This window comes from Struthio camelus, chromosome 4 (assembly GCF_040807025.1).
Source record: "Struthio camelus isolate bStrCam1 chromosome 4, bStrCam1.hap1, whole genome shotgun sequence".
Classification (NCBI taxonomy): domain Eukaryota; kingdom Metazoa; phylum Chordata; class Aves; order Struthioniformes; family Struthionidae; genus Struthio; species Struthio camelus.
Window position 1 is genome coordinate 8842621 of NC_090945.1, and position 27434 is coordinate 8870054.

At 40.9% G+C, this 27434-nt stretch overlaps 1 protein-coding gene across 1 annotated transcript in view; it reads left to right on the forward strand.

The window, feature by feature from the left end:
• Positions 1-27226, forward strand: part of BMP2K (BMP2 inducible kinase) — a 66535-nt gene extending 39309 nt beyond the window's left edge. Inside the window, 7 exon segments of the mRNA XM_068941320.1 lie at positions 67-245; positions 1294-1389; positions 2778-2962; positions 5083-5240; positions 11689-11802; positions 24643-25806; positions 25809-27226. Of these exon segments, the coding sequence (XP_068797421.1) occupies positions 67-245; positions 1294-1389; positions 2778-2962; positions 5083-5240; positions 11689-11802; positions 24643-25806; positions 25809-26080 (2168 nt within the window). The 3' untranslated portion in view covers positions 26081-27226.
• Positions 27227-27434: the final 208 nt, after the last annotated feature.

Consider the following 27434-nt stretch of genomic DNA (forward strand, 5'->3'; position numbering starts at 1 on the left):
AATGAGGCTAACTGCCAGTTAAACATCCGGAATTTGTATGTTAATAGTGTCTTTTTAACATTGTAGGAACCACGAGACCTGGAAATGGACAAGAAATTTTATTGCCCCAAGGGACCAATCCGCACCATTCACAGCAGAACAGAGTTCTTCAGCAGCTGCAGCAGGGGGACTGGAGACTACAGCAGTTGCACCATTTACATCACCAGCAACAGCAGCCAGCAATTCAGGATGCTTATTTGCAGCAGGTACTAGTTATGCTTGTTAGAGATGCATCTAAAATAGCAGCAAGTTATGTCTGTTAATAGCGTTTGGAAACTCATGCTAGTTCAGTGATTCTGCTTTTGTGGCCTGTTTTCTCTGGGTTGGGAGCGAGAAAGGGATGGTCGCACCTGCCCCTTTTGTTAAACTTTGATTATACGTCTGTTCCTAGTAGAGATATTGGAATATGTATCCTCGAAAGTTGCTTCCTTCACAATGGTCTAGCTTTTGCTGCCTAAAACTGAATCCCAGCTAATTTTGAAGCAACACTGTGACTTGCCCAAATAAAAGTTTTAGGCTTGTGTAAGCATGCGTGAGAGCAAGGTTAAGAATGATCTAGATGACAATGCTATGATTGCAATAAATGGTTTTAAATAGACCATCTGGGTAGGATTGTTCTCTTCTTGGTCAATAAAGAGCTTCCTTCTTGTAATTCTTAAGTCACCTGAGATTTTTTTCCTGGATACTACATATTTGAACACTGTGCAGCTTGCATGCTGTCAAAAACAGTTGCTTAACTTATATGTTACTGTACCATGGCATAACTATTTGAAAATGGAACAGAAGAGGGGCTAGGTCAGATGAGATCTTTCAGATCCTATCCAAGATGCCTTTTGTTATTCATGTTTGTTTCACGCCCCTGCCCCCACGTTGGAAAGTGTTATTATTTAAAGCATAGCTGATTGATTTTTCTAAAGACGCTCAGTAGCGGTGAAAATAGTAAAAGCTGGGGTGCTGAATGGTACGCCTTTAAAGGGCAGTGCAGAACGTGTAGGTATAATCTTTTGTTAAACAGCCTGGTGTGAGCTGAGAAGAGAGAAGGGAAACAAACACAGAAAAGCTTCCAGGCACACTGTTGTTAAAAGGCAGTGACTGAATAGCAAGCTGATTCTTGGTTATGTGGCGGCTTAACTGAAGAATGCTTTTGAGACATAGAGCTGGTACTTTATTCAGTGCCTCTCCTAAATATCCCTATATTTTGGGAGTGGGGGTTGTGACTTCTTAAAGAATTTTTATTTTTCTTCCCAAATACAGTATCAACAAGCAATGCACCAGCAGATGGTCCAACAGCAGCTGTTGATGCAATCTATGTACCAGCAGCAACCTTCCCAGGCTCAGTATCCTGCTATGGTATGTCCCAAATGGAACATAGATGGTACAATCTTCAAATATGCGGTATGTTTAAAAGTCTGCTGCAAAGTAGCAGCATACAGAAGTCTGAGCTGTTGCAATGACCTAAAGAAGACACGGTAAATACTGAGAAGATGACTGTCTGAAATTATGTTCAGTGAGGTGGGAGGGGGGGAGGGAAACTACATTGACTTGAACTTAGCTGAGAAAGCTTAGCTGGGGTTACATGTTTATATTAATTAAATGGAGTATGTCCTAAGCTATGTTGAATAGTTATATACCAATTTAAAGGCTACTTGATGCTTAAAGCGTCCAGTAATGGCCTCAGCAACAAATTTATGTTTTTCTAGAAAGTGATAGAAAGCACGGCAGCACCAAAGTCTTACTTCAAATGTGTCCAAGATCAGTAAGCAGTTAAGTTATCTGAATATGAATAGCTGCCAACCTCTGTTTCAGGCCCTATTGCATGTATGCTCATGTAGCTCTGCGATGCAGCAGTTGCATTTAGAAGTGTACCTGAGGAACCCATTCAAAATCCCTAAGTGTTAAAGAAGTGTTAAAAACAAAACAAAACCGGTACAGTTGGCCCTCTTAAATTCATGAATTTCTTAAAATAGTTACTTTTGGGTTGGATGTTATGACGGAATGGTACGTGCGTAACTGTGGCTGAATTATAATGGTTGCAACATGAACTAACCCAGAGGAATCCTTGCTGAACGGCATGCTGAGCACAGATGTTGTTACCGCCCTGGAATGTGCAATGGAAGGGATACTTTTGGAATCATATTTTGTCATTTGCTGATGATTAAGCCTTGAAATAATCAGTTTTGTAATGGCTAAATCTTTTACTTACTTTTTAAGCACTTTTACAACTGCATCCGAGAACGTTTCAGCTATTAATGCTGCTCCTTGTTGAAATGCTGAAGTCTTCTATCATCATGTAGTTATTTTCTTAGTGCTTTAATATTCTTGCATGTGCTGCTGCTGCAGCATAGTGGAAACTTCCACTTACCTAAAGGTATGGGTAAAGCAGGAAAGCTAGTTAATATAGTCTGTTTTTCAAAAACCAGGAGAAATTGTCATGAAATTTTAGTTCTTCATTTCTGAGAAATGCGCGTGATGAAAACAGAGTTAGTACTGCTGCAGCATATGCTCAGCTGGAAATAATTGTAAAAAGCTAAGCAGTAATACGTTGCAAAAAGAAAAACAGTATCACTGAATGATTTATCAGAGCAGTTTTTTTCGCTTACAGCGGGCAGTTCTGGCTTCTCGCTTCTGTTGAAGCTATAGAGGTTTCTTGGTTCTTGCTGTGTTTTGTAGTGTGCCATAGCAGGAGAGCTTCAGGCTGGGGAGGGTGTGAATTTCAGTAACTTGATTATCTGTCTTAGGTGCAGCAATATCACCAGGCTCTCATACAGCAGCAGATGCTTGCTCAGCAGCAGCAGTCACAACAGCCACACTCTCCTGAATATATCGCTTCTCCACAAGATTTCTCGCCAGCCTTAATCTCCTACCCTGCATCGCTTCCATTGCACGCTGGAACAGTGGTGGATTCTCCTTATACTGCAAGCAGGCAAGTATTCTGTCACAGATATCCCCGGCGGTTCCTAATTGCTTGCATGCCTAACTGGGACCGCTCCTGATGTTTTTCCTCAGAAATTACGTGCTTTCTTCAATAATAAGGAGTTTATTAAAACGATTCCACAGGTGCTTCTTAGTGGTAATGGATTTTTGATTTAATTTTACTTTTTTTTTTTTTTTTTTTTGAAAGAGCTGGAGCACTTAACTCAAACCTGATCCAAATTCTTAAAGAACCTGCTTTCCCCTTTTTTCTTGTTGATTGTTTTAGTGTCCAGGAAACTGATGGCTAACTGCCTTGCTCTGGGTGGTCTGTAGCCTGTGTTTAATGAGGTAATAGGCATGTAAAAGTCATCTCAAATGCTGCTTGTCAGTTTCTTGAGTCTTCCAGTCCAGTCTGGAGGGGAGCCTTCTCTAAGGAAAGCTTTATTGTTGGGATGTATTTGCCAGAAGTTCTTACTCATGCACCCGGTAACCAGTGATCCGTCATGTGTCTAATCAGTGATAGGGTCCCTTTGCAGGGGCCTGTGGACTTACTTAGTAAACTATAATGAATGATGACTGTCCCTGAATGGTCACTAAAAAAGGTGTGTAGGAGGAAAAAAACCTCACTTTTCTGATGTTAAGAAAAAGTCCACATATTTGTCCAGTTCACTGACCCTCGGAACTGGGTTAGTGTATATGTAGCTGCATACTATACAATATTTAAGGAGAAGCCCTTTGCAGTTCTGATAAAGCTGCAGTCTTCAGTGCAGTCGGTCTTGACACAGACTTTCAGTTAATGATGTGCTTTATAAATTTCAGCTGCTGCTAGTATTGTTAGTCTCTTCTACATTACACTGTGTTGAAACAGTGAAAAGGCAAACTGTTTTCTTGCTGCAGGCTAGATTAGTATGATTTAGTACATTATACTGTTACCACCTGGGCTTGACCTCACTGGTGAGGTAGTCTAATCTCAGGCAGAGTAAGTGGTCCTGCAGTTCTGTTCCCATGTCCGAGACTTACCATCTGTACTTCAGTTGAGTCTGTTGTCAGAGTATTTCAGTTACAAGTAATCATCGGAAGGAATCGTTCCTAACTGGAAGTAAACGTGGAAATTGCCAGATTCTCGAGTGCTTGTTCAGCTAGAGGTTGTGCTCCTGCTGTTGCTAGTTTCAGGTCGTTGACTGGGAGTTAACAATTTGCCATTCATAAGGGTGATCCCATAAATAAAAAGGATGAGTGCTTGCCCTATAGTAATGGGTGATGAGTTTCTCCTTACGTGACCTACTACGTGGAGTACATTGCGTTGTACTACAAGTTCTCCTGTAGCCTTGTGTGATGATGGCACCATGTGAGCTAATAGGAAGGGGGCCCTTTGCTTGCTCTCTTGTCTTGATGAAAGAGAGAGCTCCAGGTGAAGCTGGGCTGCAACTGTGGCCTGCGGAGGGCGGCTAGGCATAGAGGGGAGAAGCAGTTAGCACAGGAAAATGTGCTGTTTGTTTGCTGCTTTGCTAGTCCATTTCAGACAGCTGGAGAAGTGGTAGACTTAATTTGCCAAAACATGCTTGAAAGGAAAAAAGAACCTGTACAAAGTCTGTTGAGGTAAAACTCACACAAGCAGATGCTATGATGCCAAACAGTTGAAGTTATTCTTATCCGTTGCATTGATGTAGGACCTGAAGCTGCTTATTGTGTCTACCTGTTCTAACCGGGGGGGAAAAAAATTCATAAATAAGGAGAGCAGGTGAAAATTCCTAAGGTATTTAGAAGATTTTTTTTTTTAAAGCCAAGTTTATGACTCTCTCTTGTGGTAGTATAGAAATGAACAAAGGCAAAATACAGTTTTTGTTTTTACAGGTCACCTTGATGAAGGGTTTTGTGTTTTGGCTACAAAGAATAAGTGGAAAAACCAAATGTAAAAGATTGCCTACAGAAATGATGAGGTTGACCAATATGGTCCAAGTGATCTGTTGTACTTTAAATTAGTTCTCAGATACATTTGGGATAAGGTATTAATGCATGTATATTACTTGTATGCAGTGTTTTAACATAATGAAGTACAGCATCAAATTTCACCCTAATATACAATCCTATGATGTTTCTCTGTTTGCTTCTATAAAACTGACTTTACAGGTCAGGTGTTCCTGATGCTGAGGCCATTTCCGGTTACCCGAAGCAGAGCACCAATAACCCACCTGATATGTCAGGCTGGAATCCGTTTGGAGAGGACAATTTCTCCAAGTTGACAGAGGAGGAGCTGCTGGACAGAGAATTTGACCTGCTGAGATCAAGTAAGGGACACTTGAAGGCTTATTTTGCTTCACAGTAAATAAGGGCTCTGTAGTTGCTCAGCAGTGCCAACGACTGTTTTGTCTAAGGGCCGTGCAGTCTGTATACAGAAAATTCTTTCTGAGCATTTGAGGGCAGAGTTGGGCCTGTCGTCTTCCTTTTCTTTCCCTATTGGAAAATGTGTGCAGTGGGAACTCGCTGTCTAAAACTGGTAGTTTCTGGCTCAAATACTGCGGACATGGCAATATCTTAAATACCGCTTTTGTCATCTTGATTGTCAAGAAGTTCCAAACAGCAGAGGTATTTTGTCAGATAGGAGGGGGACTGTTTACCTGCTTGCGTTATTCCTTTCCAGCTTTTTTTTCTTGCACACCAGAACAGAATGTTCTCTGGGTCTGTTAAGCCCTTTGAAAATGCCTGAAAGAAAATTGGTCTATTACATTATGTTAATGTTTTGTAATGTCCTTTTTGATGAGTGGCTACGTGTAAGGGCTGCTTTGTTGTTCTGATATGACAATAGTTGAATAAAATTTTTCCTCTTGAAGTCAGTTCTCTCAATGGTTTTTCCTTGGAATTACTTGCTTTCCTTAATTGCTTAATATGTGTTCTTTAGAGATTCTTCCTAAAACTAGTTTTGTCAAGATGAAATTTATTTGCAAGACTTGTAAGATGTTACAGTGTCTAAAATACAGATTGTAAATACTTGGATGACTGAAATTAACAACTCAGAGAAGTTAATAGCAAGTATTGAAAGAAAGCAATCCTTTCAGTTGAGTCTATTTCCTCCTCGATTTCTGGTTGTTTAAATGTAACTGAGCAAGATGTGCCTGTTACCTGTGGAACCTTAAGGAATGAGATGGCTATTAGTCTTGTCAGTCAAAAGGTAATCTATTGTTTTGACTTGTACCTTGTGTTGATCAAATAAGACTTCTATTTTTGAGATGCAGATATAGCCTATGTAAACAGTGGACGAACTGTTCTTGTTGGCATTTTGGGGATGTGGAGATTTATAGATATATACAGATATATATGTAGCTGAAAAATGAGTGTTCTTTGCAGATCTAAGTTTAGAATATGGAACTATTTTTTCCTAGTAGTAAAATTGAGTATCTTAGGCTTGCTGCTCGGAAATGAAGCGTTAGAAGAACTTTGAAACTATATACTCTAGAATCTGGTGTTGATTAGCTTAAATGAAAAGGTTGTGATAACACTACCCATTTTCAGAATCTGCAGCTGACTTTTGGATTGCTGACTGTGGCTATGGTAAGTTTGGCGAATTTGATCTGGTTAAGCCACATGTTTTGAACAGATACAAAGAAGAATATGTTAACCAAGGAAATACTTCAAGTGGCTTTATGAGAAAGCTGGAAGGTTCTGTACAAGAAATAATGCCTGCCTTGAGTAGCTGAATATAACAGTTACAGTAAGTTGGGAAAATAGGAGATCTTGTGTAAGAAGAAATAAGACAAATGAACTTTTGCAAGCCTTGTTTACGTAAGTGTGACTTTCTAAACAGAGCAGAATCTAAAATACTAATACACAGCTGCCTTTACTCTGATTTTTAAGGAGATTTTTCTTTTTCCTAGTAGGCTCTAGTGCCCTTTGTATAAGGCTGTCGAATCAGGAAGCTTTACAGCTTGCTGTTTGTTTCTTTGATCCCCCCCCCCACCCCCACCCCCCCGGGGTCTTTTGTAACTGAGTTGTGTATACTTCCTTCTGTACACTTCCTTGGAAGGACTTCTGGCATTGTATTTGGATGTGATTGAGTACTTGGTACCAAACTAGGAAGATACCAAGCAGTGCATTACTAAGACTGTTATGCAGACTGTCTAGAGACTAGAACTGCTGCTGCTTACCTAATGGTCCCAGCTCACTCACCAAAGGGAGAGCATCAGAAGAAAGCCTTTGCGCTCCAATTGCGAGTACTTTCTCGGTGCTGAAACGCTGAATAACGTAGGACCTGTGAGGTTGTTCTTTAGGGTGTCATAACTGGGAGGGAAAATATTTTCAAGTGTTTACTTCACAAAAATCCACTGCACAGTGGAAGACTAGGCCACATCTTTAGATGCGTGTGCCCCGGGTTTTGCTTTGTACTTTTCATTCAAGTATACTGGCTGTTTTCAGATAAAAACTACTATTTCTGAAGAAAATGAAAGAAGAACTTGGAGCCAGATGTTGCCAATTGCTGTCGCTACTTGTCTAGCAGAAAGAATAGTTGACTACTTTTTTACTTCTGTTATCCAATTTTTGTACTACATCTGCTAAAGCAGTCTTGTCTTTTTTTTATAAAAAAGAAATCTATTCAGATATTTCTTAGCTTGTCTCCACTAAGAGACAAGGGGAAATTTAATGTACAGAAGAGCTTGATGTGATAATAAACTTCATATGCTGTATGTGAGGAGTGAACATAGCAGCATGGTTCTGCTTAGTGGTTACCAGCATCAGGGTGTTTTAGCCATTTGAGTACAGAAATTGCCCCCCAGAAATTACTGTGACTTGACCAAAAGTTCACTAGATGGCAGGCTTGTTTATACATAATATGAGATGCAATAATGGCTTTTCTTAAGCCTTTTGGCTCCATTTCAGTTTAAGAGCTCCAGTGGAGGCAGGGGTTAATTTGTCCCTATATAGACATTAAAGATTTCCAGGACCTTTTAGTGTGGGTTTTTTTTTTTTTTTTGGAGATTAAGTTGTGCATTATATTTCTACAATTAATTTGTTGGTTCAGGATTATCTTAACTTACCAAGCAGTGTTGGGATTCTTTCTGCAATCAGAGGAAAAATGTTTATACGTGATTTTTGCCTACTGATATTTCCTCGAACTCGTACAGAGTAACGAAAAATTGGGGGATTTATTGTACACTTAAGGATTACAGCTATAAAACTGTCTTTAAGTGTGTAATACTTTCTAGAATTTCATCAGATGTATCTTCAAGATCCAAGTGTTTTTCACTGTGGATGTAGATAATTTCTTATGAAGGAAAGCTGCTGTTTACCACCAAGTCTGTTCAGTTTCTGAGTTTACTCTGAAACGTTTTGCCATCTGGAGGAAGGAAAACTGGTGATTGGGGTTTGATTAAATCATCGTGTTAGTAAACCCTGTGACTGTCCTGTACTTCATAGCTCGTGTACATTGTTATTTGTTTGTCTGTTTGCTATGCTACTCGGTGCCGATCTAGTGTGCAAAATGCTAATCTTTTTTTCCACTTTCAAAAGTTCAGCTTGTGTTATTGAGTAGATTCGTGATGTGTAAACTTAATTTTTTTTGAAGCTGTTGCTTTCATTACAATAATAAATGAGTAATTAAATATACAGCCATTGTTAGAGCGTCAAGATGTCATCACTATTTTTGTGAGGCTAACACTGCTATTCAATTTCATACCTTTAGTAGCAGAACGTCCTAATGAGACATTAGAGATGGGTATTGCTGTGATGGTTAATTACTTTCCCTTTAAAAAGGGAGTCAGCTGCTACAACAGAATACCTTATGTATGCAAGGTGAAGATTTTAATGGTTTAAGAAAAAGAAGTTGCCGCTGTAAAGTCACATGCAGTTGAATGAGTTCTGGGCTGAGCACCTTTGGGCCCTCATAAAGAGGTATAAGATGGAGTTCCTGGGCTTGTGTACAGTATTGTTTCCCTGTCTACTTATTTTTTGACTCTTTTTGTTATTGCTGATGAAGGTACAGAAGCAACACGTGCATGACACAGATTCTGACCGTGTTAAACTAAACCTGTTTTTTAAGGTGAGCTGCTGTAGTCTCTTAAAATTCTGTGCAGAATGGGGAGACAAGAAAATGAGTTCGTTTTCTTACGAGGAAAAACACCATAGCAGCCTTCTCATTGAACTGCACAGGGATTCCTGTTAGGCCCAGAATCGATTTGCTTCTGTGAAGGCACCTATGGGTGCAAAGCCTAGCAATTTCTGTGCTTGTCTCCTCTGTGGCATGAAGGAACCACCTAGGTCATCTGTGCAGGAAATAGCTTTATTTTTACCAGGTTTTCTTTTTGCACAGCTGTTTCTTGTGCTTGAAACCAAGGGAGCTGTCTCCTGAAGCACGGTGGGCCAGTCATTTGAATGGAAACAGCTGCTTTTTCTTTTCTCTTTTTTTTTTCTTTTAGTGGGCTTAAATCTGTAACTGTTTATTGAAGAGGCAGCTGTGCCACATGGCACATGTTTGTATCTCTCCCCATTGTTTTGGCTGCGGTCATGTAATTATTCACGGAAGAAAAACCTTTGACCTTTAAGGATGTTGCATGTGGCACATACTAACCTCTAATATTGAGGGTCCCATTGAGTCTGTTTCTGCTTAACTGAACTTGGAGAAACTGCCACTATCTCTTGTCTCCAAAACGCTCTCCGTTAAAAGGAAGTGGAACTCGTGACAAGGTGGACAAATGAAACTTGTGTTTTGATCAGAAGGGAAAAATGGTTCATCTTTTCCGAATAGCCTCAGCTTTGATGACCTGACAGTTCTTGGACTTTATTTCTCTGGGAAATGAAATGTATCCCACTATGAATGTGTGTAGGTATCATGGAGGAGTTGAAACATTATATTTACTCCTTTTGCCTAATATGACTCTTGCATACTTGGAATCTCCATCCATTTTATTTTCCCCTCTCTCTAGTCCTTGCTCAAGTTAAGAGGTGCTGGTGTCTTCTGTGGGTTTGTGCCTAAATAGTCTGTCTTGCCAGCATTTGCAGGAACTCGCTGGCCTAAACCGTAATTGTTCAGATTGTTTTACCCCTGAAAGTTCTTCTAGTGGCTAACTACCTGCAAATTGTGTAATGGTCAGTCGACTGGTCATCTTCTGGAAGCAGGACATCGGGGATAATAGAGGAGAAGCTTCCCTCACTTTGTCTACATTTGTTGAGATGCAAGCTGAAGCTCACATGCATTTCTTCACACATCAAACTGTCAAACCATCTTCCTGAAGAGAGAGACCCACGTGGGATACGACTGGAATCACAAAAGACTGCTCTTGGATGTGATATTCTGCAGATGTTTGTCCTCAAGGCTCAAAGCCGGTAAAACACATGGCTGCTATTTTGGATAGTCAACTGTGGATCCAAGCTACTATTTAGTCCTGCACAGCTCTAGCTCTGTAGATTTTCTTTTTTCTTTTTTTTTTTTTTCTCCCCCCGATTGGTGAATCCATTAATCTTTCCCATTTCAGTGTGTATATGCTGAGGTGCTAATGACTGCTTAATCTCCTACACTGAGAGCCCCCAATAGCAATTATGTTTTAAGTAGAGGTTGGCTGTAGTGGAACAGTCCTACTTGTATTTCTTTCTTGAGTCTCACTGTAGATAAGAGGACAGTTCAGGCTATGGACACTTTTATATGCAGAGAACACTTGTCTATGAAACCTGAATCTCGGAACTCTTGAGCTTTGTACACGAGGCTAATAATGCATCTGTGAGGCAGATTAGGTTGCTGTCTAGTCTGTTGTGGTTGCCGTAGTAAAGCCTCCTGGTTGCTGTATTGGAGGGTTGAATAGCAAACGTGCGGGTAGCTTGGTGTGTAAATTGGGCGCAGTTCAGCTGCGTCTCTACAGCAGCCAATTGTCAAGAAGGTTGTGCTGCAAGTTGTTCAGAGGAGCAGCTGGTTGCTATGAAAATAGGGGGAAGCCAAAGGCCGTTCCCTATGCGTAGAGGAGAGGGGATTTGGTAACAGAAGATAGAAAATTTGTCACGCTGGTACTCTTGCAGTGGCTGATAGGTCTTGCTGGATTGTTCTAAACTGAAATGCAGCAATTTGGCTGGGGAATCTGGATGTAGGTTGGCCACGCTGCTAGGACGAAAGCTTAGACTGAGAAGCCACTGCTTTCTGTTCCTAGTGGTTCTAGTTTTTCACAGAGTTGAAAACTTGTTTCTCATCTCGAAAAACTAGTCGAGCATCCTAAAGAGCAAAGATTGTACAAAACAGATGCTCTATTTCTTGGTCTTCTGTGATGCTCAGATGGTTTCTCATTACTAAGGTATGTTACTTTCTTTAGCAGGAAGCACTCCCAGCAATTTTGCTGTGATTCTTAACTTGTCTGGTTTTGTGGCCAAGGCTGGCCAAAACTTGCACAATATGACTGATTTGGTGCTTTCGGTAGTGATTCTGACTTAAAAATCTCATCAGCCTGCAGAGGACTAGTAACTTCTGTTACAGAGCACATACGCTGCCTATAACCTGTTAAAGCTATCCTTATGTAAAGCATTCTGTCAGTTAACACGTACTTTCTTTGGTGGGACAAAGGGATTAACAAGAAGTTTGCGTGGATAAACTGCCGAATGGCAAAGAAGTGTGAATTCGAAGACCGGGATATCTTGAAAACAAACCAAAAAAAGCCTAACCTAGGGTATATAGCTCCCTCACCACAAACAGTTACATATCTTTACATTGCCATTTTTATTTTATTTTATTTTATTTTTTGTTCTGTTTCATTTTATTTCTTACAGACAGGCTGATGGACAGGAGAGCATCTTCGGATAAGAATGTGGAGCTGCATTCTGCTCCACAGAGCAATCCTCCAGAAGATCCCTTTGGTTCTGTTCCTTTCATTTCTCACCCAGGCAAGTTCATCTGTGACATCACTACCCCTCTCTCTCTCTCTCTCTATATATATATGCACACACATACATATACATGTATCTGTTGAGGCAAATATATCCAATTACATGACCAAAGAAGAGTAAAGGTGCTGGCTGCCTTGTGACAGTGGATGAGTTGAAGAAAGTTTGTGGATGTTGATTATCTCCAATTAAAAAATACCTCTGCATCCACTCCCTGGTATTTGTACTATGTACCGACTAAGTAGTCTTTGCAGTGCAAATGTATCACATGAGCGTAGTGTGAATCATTTATGTAGAACTTCAGGATGGGTCTGCAAAGTTTTCTGAAAACAAATTACGTGTTAAGAGCAAATATTGCTGCTTGACTCTGGTCTACTTCCAACACATACTACTTCATTTACTTTGGTTCTCCAGCCAAGTTAAGACTGTAAGCTTCTGCTGTGTTTCAGTGCATAGCTTAATTGCTAATACGGGGGGTGTGTGTGTATATGTATATGCATGTGTGTGCATATATATGCATATATATAGACCTTAAGAAAGAAGCATACAAACTTAGGGAAGGGTGCTTGTTGTTGCTTTTTAGTTCAGCTTTCTCTATTTTTCACTTGGATGGGAGTAAAAATACCTTGTATGTTCTGGAATTTAAATAGAAAACTGCATCATTCCTTCATCTTAGTTGCCAGTTTTAAAATTTGCCTGATCCAGCACTTTATTCATAATTTTGGTACATGTGGCAAAGGAAAGCCCAGGTGACAGTTAAATGCTAAAAAGAGCTTTGATTGCTTACGGAGCCGCTTAGCCACCTGCCTAAGTTGTGTTGAGATAAAGGTGCCTTAATGTAACTTTTTAAAACTATTTTTATCTAGTTTAAAAGCTCAAATGGCATGCCTCAAAATAGATCACTTGCAGCGAACCTCACTTGGCATCTGTGTTTCCCTTTCCTTTCATCTCGTGTTTCTAAAGATCACTTACTGGGGCTTAATGCTCACAAATGCTCTTGTATTATAAATGATGAAGAGTGAATGTTGTTCTATTCTGTAAGTCAATTTGTTATAAAAACATCTTTCTGTATGTGTTGTCCTCTGTCAACAAGAAGACTTGAATTAATTCTGCGTGGTCTATTACTGAGTTATTAGTTTCTCTTTCTTTTCTGCTCAGTCAGTAAGGACAAAGTTACCGTATTTTGTCATCCTCTTCTTAACGCGAAACGGTTCAATAGAATGTGAAAGTAATTCCTACGTGGAAAAATACTTGTTCTCCCTATAGGTGGAGGCTTGGAGAGATGTACCCAGTTGGCATCTTAAAAAGGCTAGTTCATTTTGTAAATAAGCCTGAATTCATGTGGAAAATAAACAATAGTTACGTTTATCTGAAGTGGTGACTGTTGGTTGCTTGCTCTGCCATCGGGAGTATGGATACCCTTGTATCTAGGGATTTCTTTTTTCTCCTTACCTGAGGCTCTTCAAAGATTTAAGCTTAACTGTTATTTTTCAGCGAGCTATATTATAACTTATGTGATGCAACAGGTGAGGCCATTCATTAAAATCTGAATTTACTTTGGTTATTTTGAGATCTGAGCTTTAACTCTTGACATGCTTAAAAATGTAAGGAGTGGTAACTCCTCTTTGGAAAACAAAAAATGCTTCAGTTATGGCTGAGAAAAATGGACTGGCTGAAATCTTGAGTTGTTGCTTGCAAGCTATGTTGATATCTGTTTTACTGAAAAAATGTTGCGATTTTTCAGGAGCTTTTTGTTCTACTGGCTCATAATTGTAACTTAAGAAAGTGCATGCATCGCCTTGATTTCAAGGAAGATATTTTGATTTCTGTGATAACCACCTATTACACTTAGAAAAATACACTTAGAAAATAAATCCTTTAAAAGCTGGTTTGTTTTCTGTACAGGGTTGTTCTTGGAAATGTGTTGTGACTATGCATTATAAGCAAGCTGAGAAAGGGAGTGGTGTTGACTTGGACATATTTTATCTCTAGTTGAGGGCTTCCTAATAAAAATGAGACAAATGACCCTAACATTTGGATTTCTTCTTGTGCTCGCCTTTCCTGTGTCATGTTGTTCCTTGCAATTGTAAAACACTTGATTCAGAAATAAACTGCGTGTGTACCTTATTCAAGGAGTCGAGAGGGAAGGTGACTCAGTAGGAAGTGGAATGTGTGTTTAGTATTTTGAGCACAGTTCCAGCATCTGAGTGACTGACTGGCTTGATCTAGTTAGAGCAGAAGTTTCATTTCCTTATTGTAAAGCATCTGCAGTGCGAGTATTGAGTATTTCACCAGTAGTCACCTAGACTTCTCCGAGTAAAGAATTCTGACTTGTCAAACTGCCGTGAGATGAAATGGTGATCCTATCAATCCATTACTTCTTAAAAATTGAAATTTAGACTTAATTAAAAATGCTGACTCCTATTGAAGATGCTTTCTACTGTATTAAGAGCCTTTGGGTTGGAACTGTGGTCCATTTCTGCCTGCTGTTGTTGTTTTTTCTTCTTTTATGTATGGCATAGGCCTTGGGCTCATAAAGCTTGTTGTAAATTGTAGCTGAGTAGAGTCAGCCAGAGTGTTTCTCCTCTTACTGAGGTGTAAGGTTTTTCTGGTGAACCCAGCACTTGACTAAATACTGTTCTGTCATGTGAAACAGGATAGGAGCAAGAAACAGAAGGTCATATTACATCCTTATGACTTATCAGCTTTCTGTAGGGTGCTGGTAGTCCAGCAAATGAATCGCTTTCAGGTGCATTTACATCTATCTGGGAAGATGGCGCAAGGACAAGGGAGATGCGGAGCTTGCAGTTGGGAAGCCTTTTATCATCGTGGCTGCGAAGGACCTTGGGACTGCAGGAGTGGCAAGCCCTGGGGTTTCTCCCTCTGGAGCTGACAGTGCACTTCAGGCCACTGCTGAAGCAGGACTTGGAGTTGCACGGACAAAGGCTGCTCATCCTTCAGGGGCTTCTCTGCTGATTCTTCTCAGATGGGAACGATAGAGGCAGCAATGACAATATGTATGTCGCTTGGCCCGCTATGCGAGAGGCGTATAGTTGTATGAAAGGAGCTGGAATGCCGTTAGGATCCTTTTATTACAGTTGGTCGGAAATCAGTGTAAAAGTGCAGAGTGCTCCCCACAGTTTATACCCAGTTAAAACCAATGTTTTTAGAAGCACCACATGTAAACTCCTGCGTTCGCTGTTTTACGCCTAAATGTCTGTGGGAAAATAGAAATGAGTTACAACTTGAGATGGCCCGAAAAGAAAATGAGCTTGAGAAAGGGTTTCAGCACTTGATATGTTAGGAGAAAAAACACTTCAAACCTCTTACTAAGAAGAGCAAAGCCAACTACTGAATAGCCAGTAGCGCAGCAGTTAGGACAGTCGCCTGGCATATGGGAAACAGCTTCCAGTTCCTGAATGCCTGAGTCACTGCGTGGCTGCTGTGAAAAATTGGCTCCCATAGTCAGCGTTTTGGGTTGGAAACTTTTGATTCCAGTGTGTTTTAACCATCTCTAGTTGTAACATCGTTTCTCAACATGTTAAGTTCAGTGTTTCAGAAACGCAAAAGAACAGAGAACTTTTCTGCCATCTCCTAATTATACGAAACAAACGTCGTGAATATAGTTCGGTCTGCTGTTGAGCTATACTCAGTGCCCTTTTGACATCTCATGGTGGTTTCGGCAGATTTCTTCTGGGGGTAAACTGGGCTAGATTCAGTTCGCTTTCATCTCTTTATTGCTGGAGTTCAGAGACGTAATAAATTATCTGAAATGGCTCTCAAAATCACGCAGATGGACTGCATAAGGAGTAGAGATGTTGGAGAAACCTAAACTGGAAGCCGCTTCCAAGTGCGGGACCTGAAGCTGTCTGCCAGGCATTTTGCTCCCCTGGAGGATTTCGGTGAACTGCCTCTCCACTCCTCTTGTTGGAGTAAAGCTCTAGCTCTGGTTATCGGTTTAACTGTTCTACCAAATATCTGTGTAGTTCATTTTTTGTGCTGTAGACATGCTGCTGCTTGATCAAGTCCATTTGTTTTTTTCCTGATGTATGTAGGTAACTCTTTCCCAGTCACTGCATGCATCTTTGCTATGCAGAGACCAGGGATAAGGGCAAGTTTTAGCTCTGTAGTGCCTTCCTTTTGACTTCCATATTTCCTGGCATCCAAAGACTTGGTCTCTAAATGAGTCTTACAGAATTGCTCTTACTCCAGGACGGACACCTAATTCTGTGCTATGGTGTGTGACTCGGTAGCCTCAGCTGTGCAGACCTGGCAGAAAACCAGCCAACTGTATGCCAAAGAGCACTGCAATGGAAATCATCTGGAGATCTGGACACAATACGTCATTGAACAGACTCTGCTGCAGTAGCTGATGTTTCATGTTCACGGCTCGGCACCCGAAAAGTGCTGCCTTCTGGCATGAAGAAATGCAGTTAATGACGATGCACCTGATGATTCTTTTTGTATACTGTTCCTCACAAGGTTTTAAACCATTACTAGTTTCTATCCCGCAGCTTTGGGAGCCTTGTACTGCAGTGCAGTCTGGAGAAGATTTAGATGAGACGCGCTATCATTTAGTAAGAAATAACAAACGTGGGAACGGAAGTAACAAAAGGATGATTTGGACTGGCTTCCTGGGTTCTTCTGCTAGAATATCAGATACAGTCAGTGCACGTTTCTTCAGCGTTTCATGTTCTTGAGATGTGTTCTGGAAGATGCCTAAGCTTGCAACTTGATATGGCTGATGCACAGTCTGCCAGGTTTGGATCACTTGGCAATTAAAACAGTAATTCATATACCGTTTTTGTACTCATGGAAAATACTGCTTATGTTACTTAGTAAGCTTTCCTTCCCTGTGGCTTTAAGACGTTCATACTACTTGGTGGATGGAGGTGCAGGATGTTTTCCTTTATCAAGATTCTTTTTAGACCTTTCATTTTCTAGGTATGGGTTAACTTAGAGTGATTTGAAAAATTAACTCACACTTGAAAAGAATAAATGATATGGGCAGGCTGTGCCAGTAGCGTGCTTTTCCTCTTTGAAATGCATTGGTGTTGGGCTTCTTGTTTCCGTTTGGCAAAGCCTTAGGACAAGTGAAGTCATGCTTTTTTTTCTTTACACGTTTCAACATATAATGTATTACATATTTGAAAGAATTTCCAAGAAATCCTTGTTGGGCACAAGTTTTTCCCCCTATTTTTTTTTTTCCCCCTCTCCTACTTGAAAATAAAGGTGGCAAGCAGCGTAAATCCATTGCAATATTCAGCAGCTGCTGCTCTGGCTGTCGTCAAAGTAGTGCAGATTTAGTTGAAACATGCTGGTAATCCTTGGGCCTGACATGTGGCAAATTGCTCTGAAATGATGGCGGCAGTATGTTACCAATTCCAAGAAAGCTTAAAGCCCTTATGCCCCACTCTTTTGCCACCCCCACAATACCCTAAAATGATGAACCAGCAGAAGGCATGTAATTACTGCAGTTGTTAAAGGGAATTCATCCTCTTATAATCGGATGTCTAGAAAAAGAACATCAGAACAGAAAATTTCCTTGAAGATTGGGATCTTCTTATATGATTAAGGATGTTCCACCTGGCTTACATTTGAGCGAAGAACAATCGTCTCCTACAAGATGCAAACCTGATTAGAAGTATAGTAATCTGAACAGTACATTACGAACAGATGTTCCTTCACATTTTTCAGTGTTTTTCATAAATATGCATCTGAACACTCTTTGCAGCAGTTCAGATTGAGAAGACTGTATGAAATCAACATGATGGGATACTTCATTTTTTGAAATCTATTTGCCCGGAGCATTAAAAAGTTATTAACCATGGAATTTTCCCTTTCGGGGCATTAAATTTCTATTTGTAGTGCTTTTAGTATTTATTTAGTTCACTACTTCAGGCGTGAAAGGTGTTGAATTGCAGTTAGAAGAGAGATGACTGTCATGGATTTAAAAGCGACAGCTCAACGAATAACCGAACTCGCAGAATTTTTTTTTGTTTGGTTTGGTTTTGACACTAGTCTACCGCAGTCTTTTTCCCTGCCACTGGGAGTAAAGCAAAGACACAGCCGATGAGAGTGTATATGCAGAGCGAGTGTCTTCCGTCAGGTCTGACCGTGTCAGCCTGGAACGTGTGCAAGAGCACCACTGTCTTAGACTAAAGTCTGCTCGGAGCAGACGGCTCCGTTTCTTAATGTGTCGACGCAAAGAATCAAGTAAGATGCTTCCTTTTTCCCCGAAATATACACATGCGGGAGCAGTAAGGTCAGCGCTCTTAAAATGCTTCAAGAGTAAAAGCACATTCTTCAAAAGTATATAGCAAGAGAAGTTGCATCTACCCACGTCATCTGACACGTGCTGCTTGCTTTCCTGTTGAGGCAGTGCACGTGCCCTCAAACACACTCCCACGCATGCTGGTCCTGAAGTTTTAACAGTCTCGAGCTGTGACTGTAGCCTGTGAGCTCCTACTCATGGAAAAGTGGGTCCATTTGGTGACCTTGTTCTGTGCAAAATACAGGAACTTGGTCCTTTTTCACAGCAGGAAATTTAATCTTCATGCCTATTGAGAAGAGTTGGAGACAGAGAAACCTTAGGGATAGCGAGCTAGGAATTCACAACAGCCTCTTTGGAGGTGATTTGTATTGAAATGAGGGGTTTGAAGCTAATAGGCGGTTGATTGCCTGACGCTGAGACGATCTTATGGTTGGAAGAACAGAAATGCTCACAGAATCTGAGCTGTTTCAGAATAGAGATGTTAAAGAACGTGTTCTCCCAAGCAGGTGGATATATTTTTAAAAAATCAGAGAGTCATGATTTCTTTTGCTGTTTACTTCTCTGTTCTTAAGGTGTTTCAAAAATGGTGTATGTTGTAGTCACTATGTAAAGGTTTTGGCTGTTGATGTTAGTGGAAGTAGAGGCCCCAAAACTGATCAGTGCCTAGACAGGTTGCTGTATAGAAAGCATTCTAAAAATTAACATATGCTTCAGGTCTGAAATGTTCCAGCCAGCTATTTAAGCGTTGTCCGGATTTCTGCATCTGTCCGTGAGAAGTGTACTCATCCTCTGCCTGAAGAAGAGACTAGAGCTCCAAGTACAAAGCTCCTTCAAATAAAACAAGTGTTTAACACGATGGGAAGGCTGTTGCTGTTGCTGCACTTGCTATGGAAAACAAGTCTCCAGAAAATGAAGTTCCTCAATAGATTGTTCCTGACTTCATCCCTATTCTTCTAGAGATAGTAGCTGTTAGGTTCACAAAGCAAATTTAGGATGCTGCTACAAATTTTTTAAAAAAATAGGTTCTCTCAAGTCTAGATCACGGTTTCCTAAAAACTTTTGCAGGATATTGCTGTCAGCGAAAAGTAGTAACAATAGGTGTCTCCATTGACAGTAGCCAGACACTGAAAGGGCTTGTGTGCCAGTAGTAATAGGTTTATTGTTGTTTAGAAAACACTGTTTTAAGTGTCTTGTCCTGCATTGTGAAATCTTGTCTGTTTGATGCCTTTTCTGTCTGAAAAGGTCTGCTGCTGAGAAGTAAGCATTGTATGGTCTCAACTACTTGCTCAGCAAGTCAGCAGCTGTTTGTGTAGTTTCTTCTGTCTTGCTGGTGTCATTTTCAGCTTGCTTTTTGGCCAGTGTAACTGTCTCAGTAGTTAATGAATAATGTTTAAATCCTTCCGGTAAACCATATGCATTAGACAAAATTGTGGTCCGGTTCTTGTATTATTAAAAAAAGGCTTTGGTCTTCAGCAATAAAAATTAGGTGTAGACATGTAAACACTGCATGTGAGTGTGAATTCACATGGATACTGACATATATAGGAAGGTTTTTTCTTCCCGAACGTCAGCGTAGTTAACATCTAACCTAGAGAGATTTTTTTTTTTTTAATCTATTTATGTTAACATTACAGTGTTCCAGCAAATACTGGAAATGACAGGATTTGGAAGGCTCGGGGTTATATAGTGCAATGTGAAGGCTGTACCTTTGGGAAATCTAAAGTAAGCAGCCAAATAATCCAGACTCCAATTTATTGGTAAACCAAATATGTAATATTTAAAATTAGAGTAGATAAGAAGCAGTCTGACACCAGAAGTAAATGAGAAACAGCTCAAAGCCTTAATCACCTGATGTTTTTAGTCATTTCAGTCATCTTGTTCTTGAGCACATACATAAAACATCTTTCCTGTGAATTTGTATTTTGATTTTGGGTGGATTGCGAAAGGGCAAAATGGCTACTGAAAGAAGAAGTTGACTTCCTTTTTTTTTTTTTATTAAAAAAAAAAAAAAGGAAGTAACTGATCTTGTAAAACTTAATATTCTAGTATATACTTAAGCATAGAACAAGAAGAGTTGACTTGATCTGGAAACTGTGTGCTTATTTCCTCATGGAAGAAGAAACTTCATAAGGAGCATGAAAATGATCGATTTCTAGTTTCTGAGAACTAGAGAGTCATGAACTTGATTCTTGTTGAAGCTATTTTTTTATTTGATCGTATGAGCACATTTAGTTGACTTAAATTTCAGTGATGGTTTAGCAAAGCTGTAAATGCAAGGTATTACTTTTGGTTAGCTGGGAACTTGGAGAGAATCTAGTGCGGTGCTGTAGACTGAGCTTGTTAATAATAGCTTTAACAAGGAACATCCCCTTTACCCAGGACTATGTCAGGTACTGCATATGTAATAAGTTTGTACTAAGTACTCACAGCTTAGCATCTTTGTGTCGCACAGTAGCGCGTTAGCTTAGACTACGAAATGGGATACGTGGATGGTCATAGCCAGGTGTAAGTGAACTCAGGATGGCTATTAGCTAAGCATAAGCTGGTTGTCAGCTCAGGTTTTTGCTGGCCCACCAAAAAACATGGCTTCTATATTGGGAAGTTAACTTTGAGATGAACTTGCCTTTTTTGCATTACAGGAGAATTTATTTGGATCACCAGCAAAAAAGTGTTAAGTGTGTTGATGGAGTGGCATGCTTCATTGCAGCCAGGAGTTAAAAAGGCTCCAAATTGCATATGGCTTTATAAGTGAAAGTCAGTATTTAGGACTGAACCTGGAAACTGCTGGTGGAACAGGAGTCTAACATATTGAGGCAATGAATTAAACGGAGAAGAGGTCCTTTAACTTAGATGTGACCTTTTCGTATCCATAAAACAGGAGGTTGTCTGAAGCAAATGTCAGACTTGATTCCTATTGTTTTTTGTGTGAGTGAATTACTTAAGGAATGCTTTGGATGTATTTTGACAGTTGGAAGGAAGAAAAGCTTTTTTTTTTTTTTTTTTTTCCCCTGTAAGAATACAGGCTCTTAAAATGCCTGTATGCCTTGGTGTATACCCTTTCTGTCTAAAAAGGACTTTCTAGAATATGCAATGAGGTTATACTGAAAGATACCTACTGGTGTCCTTGTCGAGCAAGATGAAAGCAAGGCATTATAGTACTGGCAGTATTTTCTCCTGGTGGTTGGTACCTGGTACCAGCTGCTAGTGGTACAGCCGTGCGTGGTATGTAGAGATTGTAAGTCCTACTTGTGAAACTGCAGTGTCTGGAACTTTTTTCCTCCGGTTTGGTTGCTGTGTTTCTGTAACTTGATCCATAAAAGGAGAGTTTGGCTGGTGTGTGCAGATTAGGCTAGTCTCTGTGGTAGAAAGTGACAGATGAAGTGAAGGAGGCCTCAAATACAGCTGTGTGATGTTAATCCTTCTGAGTGGTCTCTCATTTGAACATGGTAGTTATTGCTGCTTGCGTGCCACTTCTACAAGCCTAGTCTTGTCTCTGTCTGTCAGCTTCTTTTTCAGTTCTCCGCGTTACTGTGCATCACGTGGTGGTTTAATCCCTGTGCAAGAACATGGGAAAAATAGCATACGTTATCCTCATTTGATTTGCCAACAGCCTTTGAACTGAGCATCTTCCCTCAAGTCAAGAATGCTGCCAATGTATCAGCATCTTCTCTACATTTGATTTTGAATTAACTCTTCAAGAGGGTACGATCCCATTTGAGTGTTCAGAGTGCATAAAAACGTATGGGATTCTGTTTTTAATAAGACACTCTGAAAGTGGTAGTCTGAAGAATCAGTGTTTTTCCGCTATGTGGTAGCAGAATGTAACAACAAAATTATTAGGATAAGTTTCTTTTTTCTGTAGTTGAAATACAGATGTGTAAAGCCTCATGTTCCACAAAGCACTCTGGGAAGAACACTGAGGCAGCATACTTGGTATTTCCATTCAATAAGATTTTTAATGAGTTGTCATACCTGTTTTGAAATATGAATGCGTGTGCATGAAGCAGTTCAGTCAGCATAATGTTTCCTGTGTGCCTGCATGTTAAGATGGCACTAACATAGCCTGCCCGTGGCTATAAACTCTTAAATTTGGCCAAATCTGAAGGTAAGATGTCATAGCAGTTCTCTCTGTTACTCACCTGTGCCTTGGTTAGGGATGGCTTCCTGCTGTATGAGGATGCGCGTAGCATGGCCTACCGAATCATACTACCCAGCGCTTTGGGATACAGCTCCCATTCAGAGAACTGGAAGTAGTTTGCACGCAGAAGCATTGTTAAATATAGCTCGTCTTGGGGGAAAGCAGGGCCAAAGGAATAGGAAGCTCTGGGTGCTCATCCAAAGGGTGAGTAGCGACACTGAGACTATGTGAAGGTCTGTCTGAGCGCAGACTCTGTTGTAGAATAGTTCAGTGACGTCACTTGACGTTGCTCTAAAATAATCCAGATGAAAAGCAACCATTTGTGCTGTGTTCTAGTTTATGGACCTGGGAAGCGTTGCGATTGCTTTGTGAAATATTAACCCGTGAAGGAGCGAGAGGAAGGTTCTCTCTCTGCAAACTTAAAAGAGAATTCAAGCACAAAAGTGTTTGTTCTTGGACACTAAGCCAACATCCTGTACCACTTGGTAACGCTGTTGCAGAAAATTAAGGGATCGGTGGGTGCATGGGCAAGTAAGCATCTACAAACACTCAAGCCGGAAGTCAGTTGCAGTACAAGTACGTAGGCAGATGGACGGGGGAGCAGCAGTAGAGAAGAGGGATACATGTCAAGTAACATATGAGGTATTGTCACTGCGTTTGTCATTGCTTAATTAAAAGCAGGCACACAAGCTGCATGATTACAGTAGCTTATTCAGTAAGAATGTGGTTTTGCCATTGTTCTAATCCACATCTGAAGGCCGATAGATAATATGTGGACTAGAGTGAATGTAATGTAGCCTCACTTCTAAGTACAGCGCATCCAGTTTTGGTACTTATCTCCATGTGTGCCAGGAGGTGAATTCCATCCCTTGCCTGTTTACACTAATTATCGTTACTGTTATTAGTGTTACATGTTCAATTATACATTCTTAAAGCCATGTTGCTACTGGAGGACCTATGTCCTAGAGAAAAGGATATGTCAAGGGCGAATATGTTTTCCTGAGTTGAGGCCAAGTGTTATTATTTTTGTCCTAGTCTTTTTCTTGAAATAGCATTCTGGAACTTAATTTTTCTGGTGAAAACCTCTCTACCTCTCTAGTAGTGGGTTCCAAGAGATATGGAATAGAGAGAAACTAGTTTTAAATCATGCTAATGGCAGTATGCGGGCTTATCTGATCTGCATGCTGTTGCCATCTGTTTTCTTTACTGACACAAAGTTTTTACCACTCCTACTATTTCTAAGCCAACTATTCCATGACAGAGGTATGAATGAATTGTTTGCTTAGCTCTAGTTGCCGAATAGTAAGCGGCAGGGATGAAGATGTCAGAGCAAAATAAACAGATGGATTTCTTCTCCTAGAGAAGCTGAGCTGATGCATCCTAATTGCAAGCAAACAAGAAAACACTTCTCTCAAAACAAAAAACAAAAAAAAGCCTTCTTCACTTTTTTCCCTCCCTTAGTTCCTACTCTGGAAGTTAGAAGGGACTGAATGTGGAGCTTCAAGTGTCATAGGAAGAAAAGACATTTGCTAGGCATGAGTTAGAAATATTAAGGCAAGTATCGGTTTAAAAAAAAAAAAAAAAAAAAAGTCCTGTAAAGGTCGCCCATGTTGCTGTCACAGTGTAAAAACTGCAGCCTTTATTCACAGCGAAGGCCTTAATGGAAGGGGGTCGTTTCTGCTGAAACCGAGGGTGAGCGCTGTGGAAGACCTCTTCAAATACACAAATGGCAGTAACCCTCGAGCTTAACTGTCAGGGGGATTTAGGAGGGCAAATAACAGTTGTCCTAGTTGCAAGAGGAGAGTGTTTCAAGTAATATGACAGTAATATGAGGCTGTCTCAGATAGGTTGCGGCTGTAAAGTGGCACCCAAGACCTGAAGTGATTTGTCTGAAATTCCTGAATGGTGCGAGGTTTTGGGGGGTTTTTTTGTCCGCTTTTGCTGACAGATAATTTTCATGATGAGAGCAAGACATTTGTTAGAGTACAATATCAAAACATAAGTGTTTCAAGGAATAGGTAGCTTTAAAAGAAAAAAGAAATCCCTTCATGCATGCTGGCTCCTGCTCTGGGCAGGAGCTGCTGGCTAACTAGGGTATTAGAGAAGCTGTTTCTTCAGAACACCTGTTCAGTGGTCTTCCTCCCTGCCCCAAAAACGTTAGCATTGTATTTCTAGAGGTTTTGAAGGACTTGAGGACTGAAGATCAAAGGTCTGGCTATTAATCCGTTTTATTGGTGTTATTTTGAATGTTAGATAGGCTTTTAGCTCCCTTCTCTCAGTAACTACAGAACGTATGTTTGCATCGATTTTTTTGTATATGTGGGTATGGAGTAGGGGAAGTATGTGTTTTTTGTTTTTTTGTTTTTTTTTGTTTTTTTTTTAACAAATGTATTTTAAGTATTGTTTTACATTTTCTTTGGGCCTGCAGGTTCCCCTGGAAAACAAATGGATAACTTGGCCATCAGTCAAGAAAATAACTTAGGGACCCCTAACAAGGCTGGAAAACTGAGCCATGCTTTTAGAGATCCGCGGCCAGGGAGGAAAACCGTGGAGGGACAAGTGACGAAAGGTGGCGATGAGTCAGAGAGCGATTTTGAATCTGACCCTCCTTCTCCGAAGAGCAGTGAAGAAGAAGAGCAGGAGGATGAGGAAGTCTTGCAAGGTGAGAATGGAGACTTCAATGATGACAATGACACAGAGCCAGAGAACTTAGGCCACCGGCCTCTCCTCATGGACTCTGAGGAAGAGGTGGAAGAGGAGGAGGAAGAGAAGCAAAGTTCTGACTCTGACTCGGATCGTGCCAAGCGAAAATCTGTGGAAGGGCTCCCTAGCAGTAGATTTAGAGAGGGCAATGGCAGCAGTGAAATCAAAGAACCCAGTTTAATGCTCGCTTCCCTGTCTGAAGCGCCAAGTACTGTAATCAAGGCGAGCTCTGGCCAAGAATTTGATGTGTTTGGGGCTGTGCCCTTTTTTTCTCTTCAGCCTCAGCCACAAGCAAGAGAGAAGAGTGACAAAGATGTCTCTTCTCAGACTGCCTTTCCTGGCCTGAACCAAGAGCAGGATGACTTTGACGTTTTCACAAAAGCCCCGTTCAGTAAAAAGGTGGCTCAGCAAGATGGCCAAGTGGTAGGAGCTGAGACTCAAATCTCCCCCGCCTCTCCACGGGGCGTAGATATTTTCGGCTGCACCCCATTTCAGCCTCCCCTTCTCCCAAAGACCGGTGGGACTAAGGAGGACCTGTTTGGGCTCATCCCTTTTGAAGAGATCACAGGGAGTCAGCAACAGCAAAAGGTGAAACAGCAGCGTAACCTGCAGAAGCTTTCCTCCCGCCAAAGGCGCATGAAACAGGACGCGTCTAAGAGCAACGGCAAGCGTCACCATGGCACCCCGACCACCACAAAGAAGGCTTTGAAACCAAGCTACCGCACGCCTGAGAGAGCCCGCAGGCACAAGAAAGCAGGCCGCAGGGACTCGCAGAGTAGCAATGAGTTCCTGACTATTTCGGACTCCAAAGAGAACATCAGCGTGTCGCTGACTGACAGCAAAGATCGAACCAACCCTCTGCAGACAGATGAGAGTCTGCTGGATCCTTTTGAGCCAAACCTTTCCACCCACCAGACTTGATGCGACATCCCCAGCATCAAGGATTTGGTGACAACCGCGGGGATCATGGTACAGTAGTAGTGGCTGGTAGACCTAGGCAGAGCTCCTTCCATGGGGCCATTCACAGTGCTGATGGGCTAAAAACAGATGACTTTGGTGCAGTACCCTTCACAGAACTGGTTGTGCAGAGTGCCCAGACCCAGCAGCAACAGGCATTAGAGTTAGATCCCTTTGGAGCAGCTCCATTTCCTTCTAAGCAGTAGATGCTTCCAGTGGGGTTCCCCTCCCCCCCACCCATCTCTCCAGTTTACCTAGCAGAGGTTTTAACTAGTTAAATAATTTATCTGGTTGAGTTGACAGGGAACTGGGTTGTACAGTTTACTCAAGTTACAGAGGGCATGGCCAGCTTGCACTGCGAAATACGGAATCGTGACTTTTTTTTGTTGTTGTTGATCAGGAAAAAACCAGAAAGACAGCATCATTTTGATAGGACAGGCAGTTCCTAGGATGTAAGAGAAATCAGATATGAGTCATTGTCTGTCACTGACTTTGTGGCCCTGGAGCATTTTGTCATTCTGCACTTCTGCGTTGTCCTCTCAGTCCTATGCAACGTGCTGAGATGGAGGGAGGGGGATAGGCAGAAGTTGCCTGAAAAAGTTTTTTCACCCATGCGAGTGGGCTAAAGGAATTGCGATGGGTTCTTTGTGTCTCAATTGCAATAGACCTAAGAACCCGAATGTACTAATATCCAGATTAATCTGCTGGAAATAGCTGAGTCTTCGCTTCCTAGATGAAAGCTGTCTTTATTAATCATAAAATAAAGAAGCCAAGTCCTCCAAAGGGACAGTGGCTCAGGCTATCCAGAGTACGGCTATGGCCTAGGACGTGGTAGACATCTATGCAGCTGCAGAGATGAAAGGCGGATTGATTTTTTGTGTGCCTAAATGTTCAATTTTATTATGATTTTTTTTTCACAATAAGTGCCATTAATGTCAAATAGCAAACTGGAAGTCTAGAGTTAAAACTAAAGATGCAGAGAATATAATGGTTCATGAGATGAAAAGCATGCATGTAGGAAAGGAAACCAGCAGGGGTACAGCCAGAGTTTGCAGCACTTAAAAAAAACTACTCAGTACGCTGGGGAAGAGAGGCTGGTTTCTGTGAATAAGACATCTGGCACAGATGGAGTGTTTCCGATTACTTGTACAGTTGACTGTGAAATGCACCCGTGAGTTTTGTTTGATTATGAATTGGGGTTTGTGTCTGAAAATAACTTTTCTTTTCCTCTTGGATTTTTATTGCAAAGAAAATGTGTGTTCTTTCAAAACTTGCTGTTTTCTAAAACAATAATAATTTTGTGAAATGATTGTAACCTAAAGTCCTTTTAATTTTAAGTTCTGATGAATCTATTATTGTACGTAAGTCTGTTTTATAAGAAAGTTTTGCTAAATGCACTGAGCTTTGAAGAAACTTCCCTCTGAAAACGGATCTGTTTCAGAACAGAAGCGGTAAGCAGTAGGTGGCTTGCAGATGCTGATTGCTCCTGTACCATTAAACTGCGATTCACACCGCGAAGCCTTACAGGCAGGACTCTTCTCCTGCTGCAAAGTACCTCCG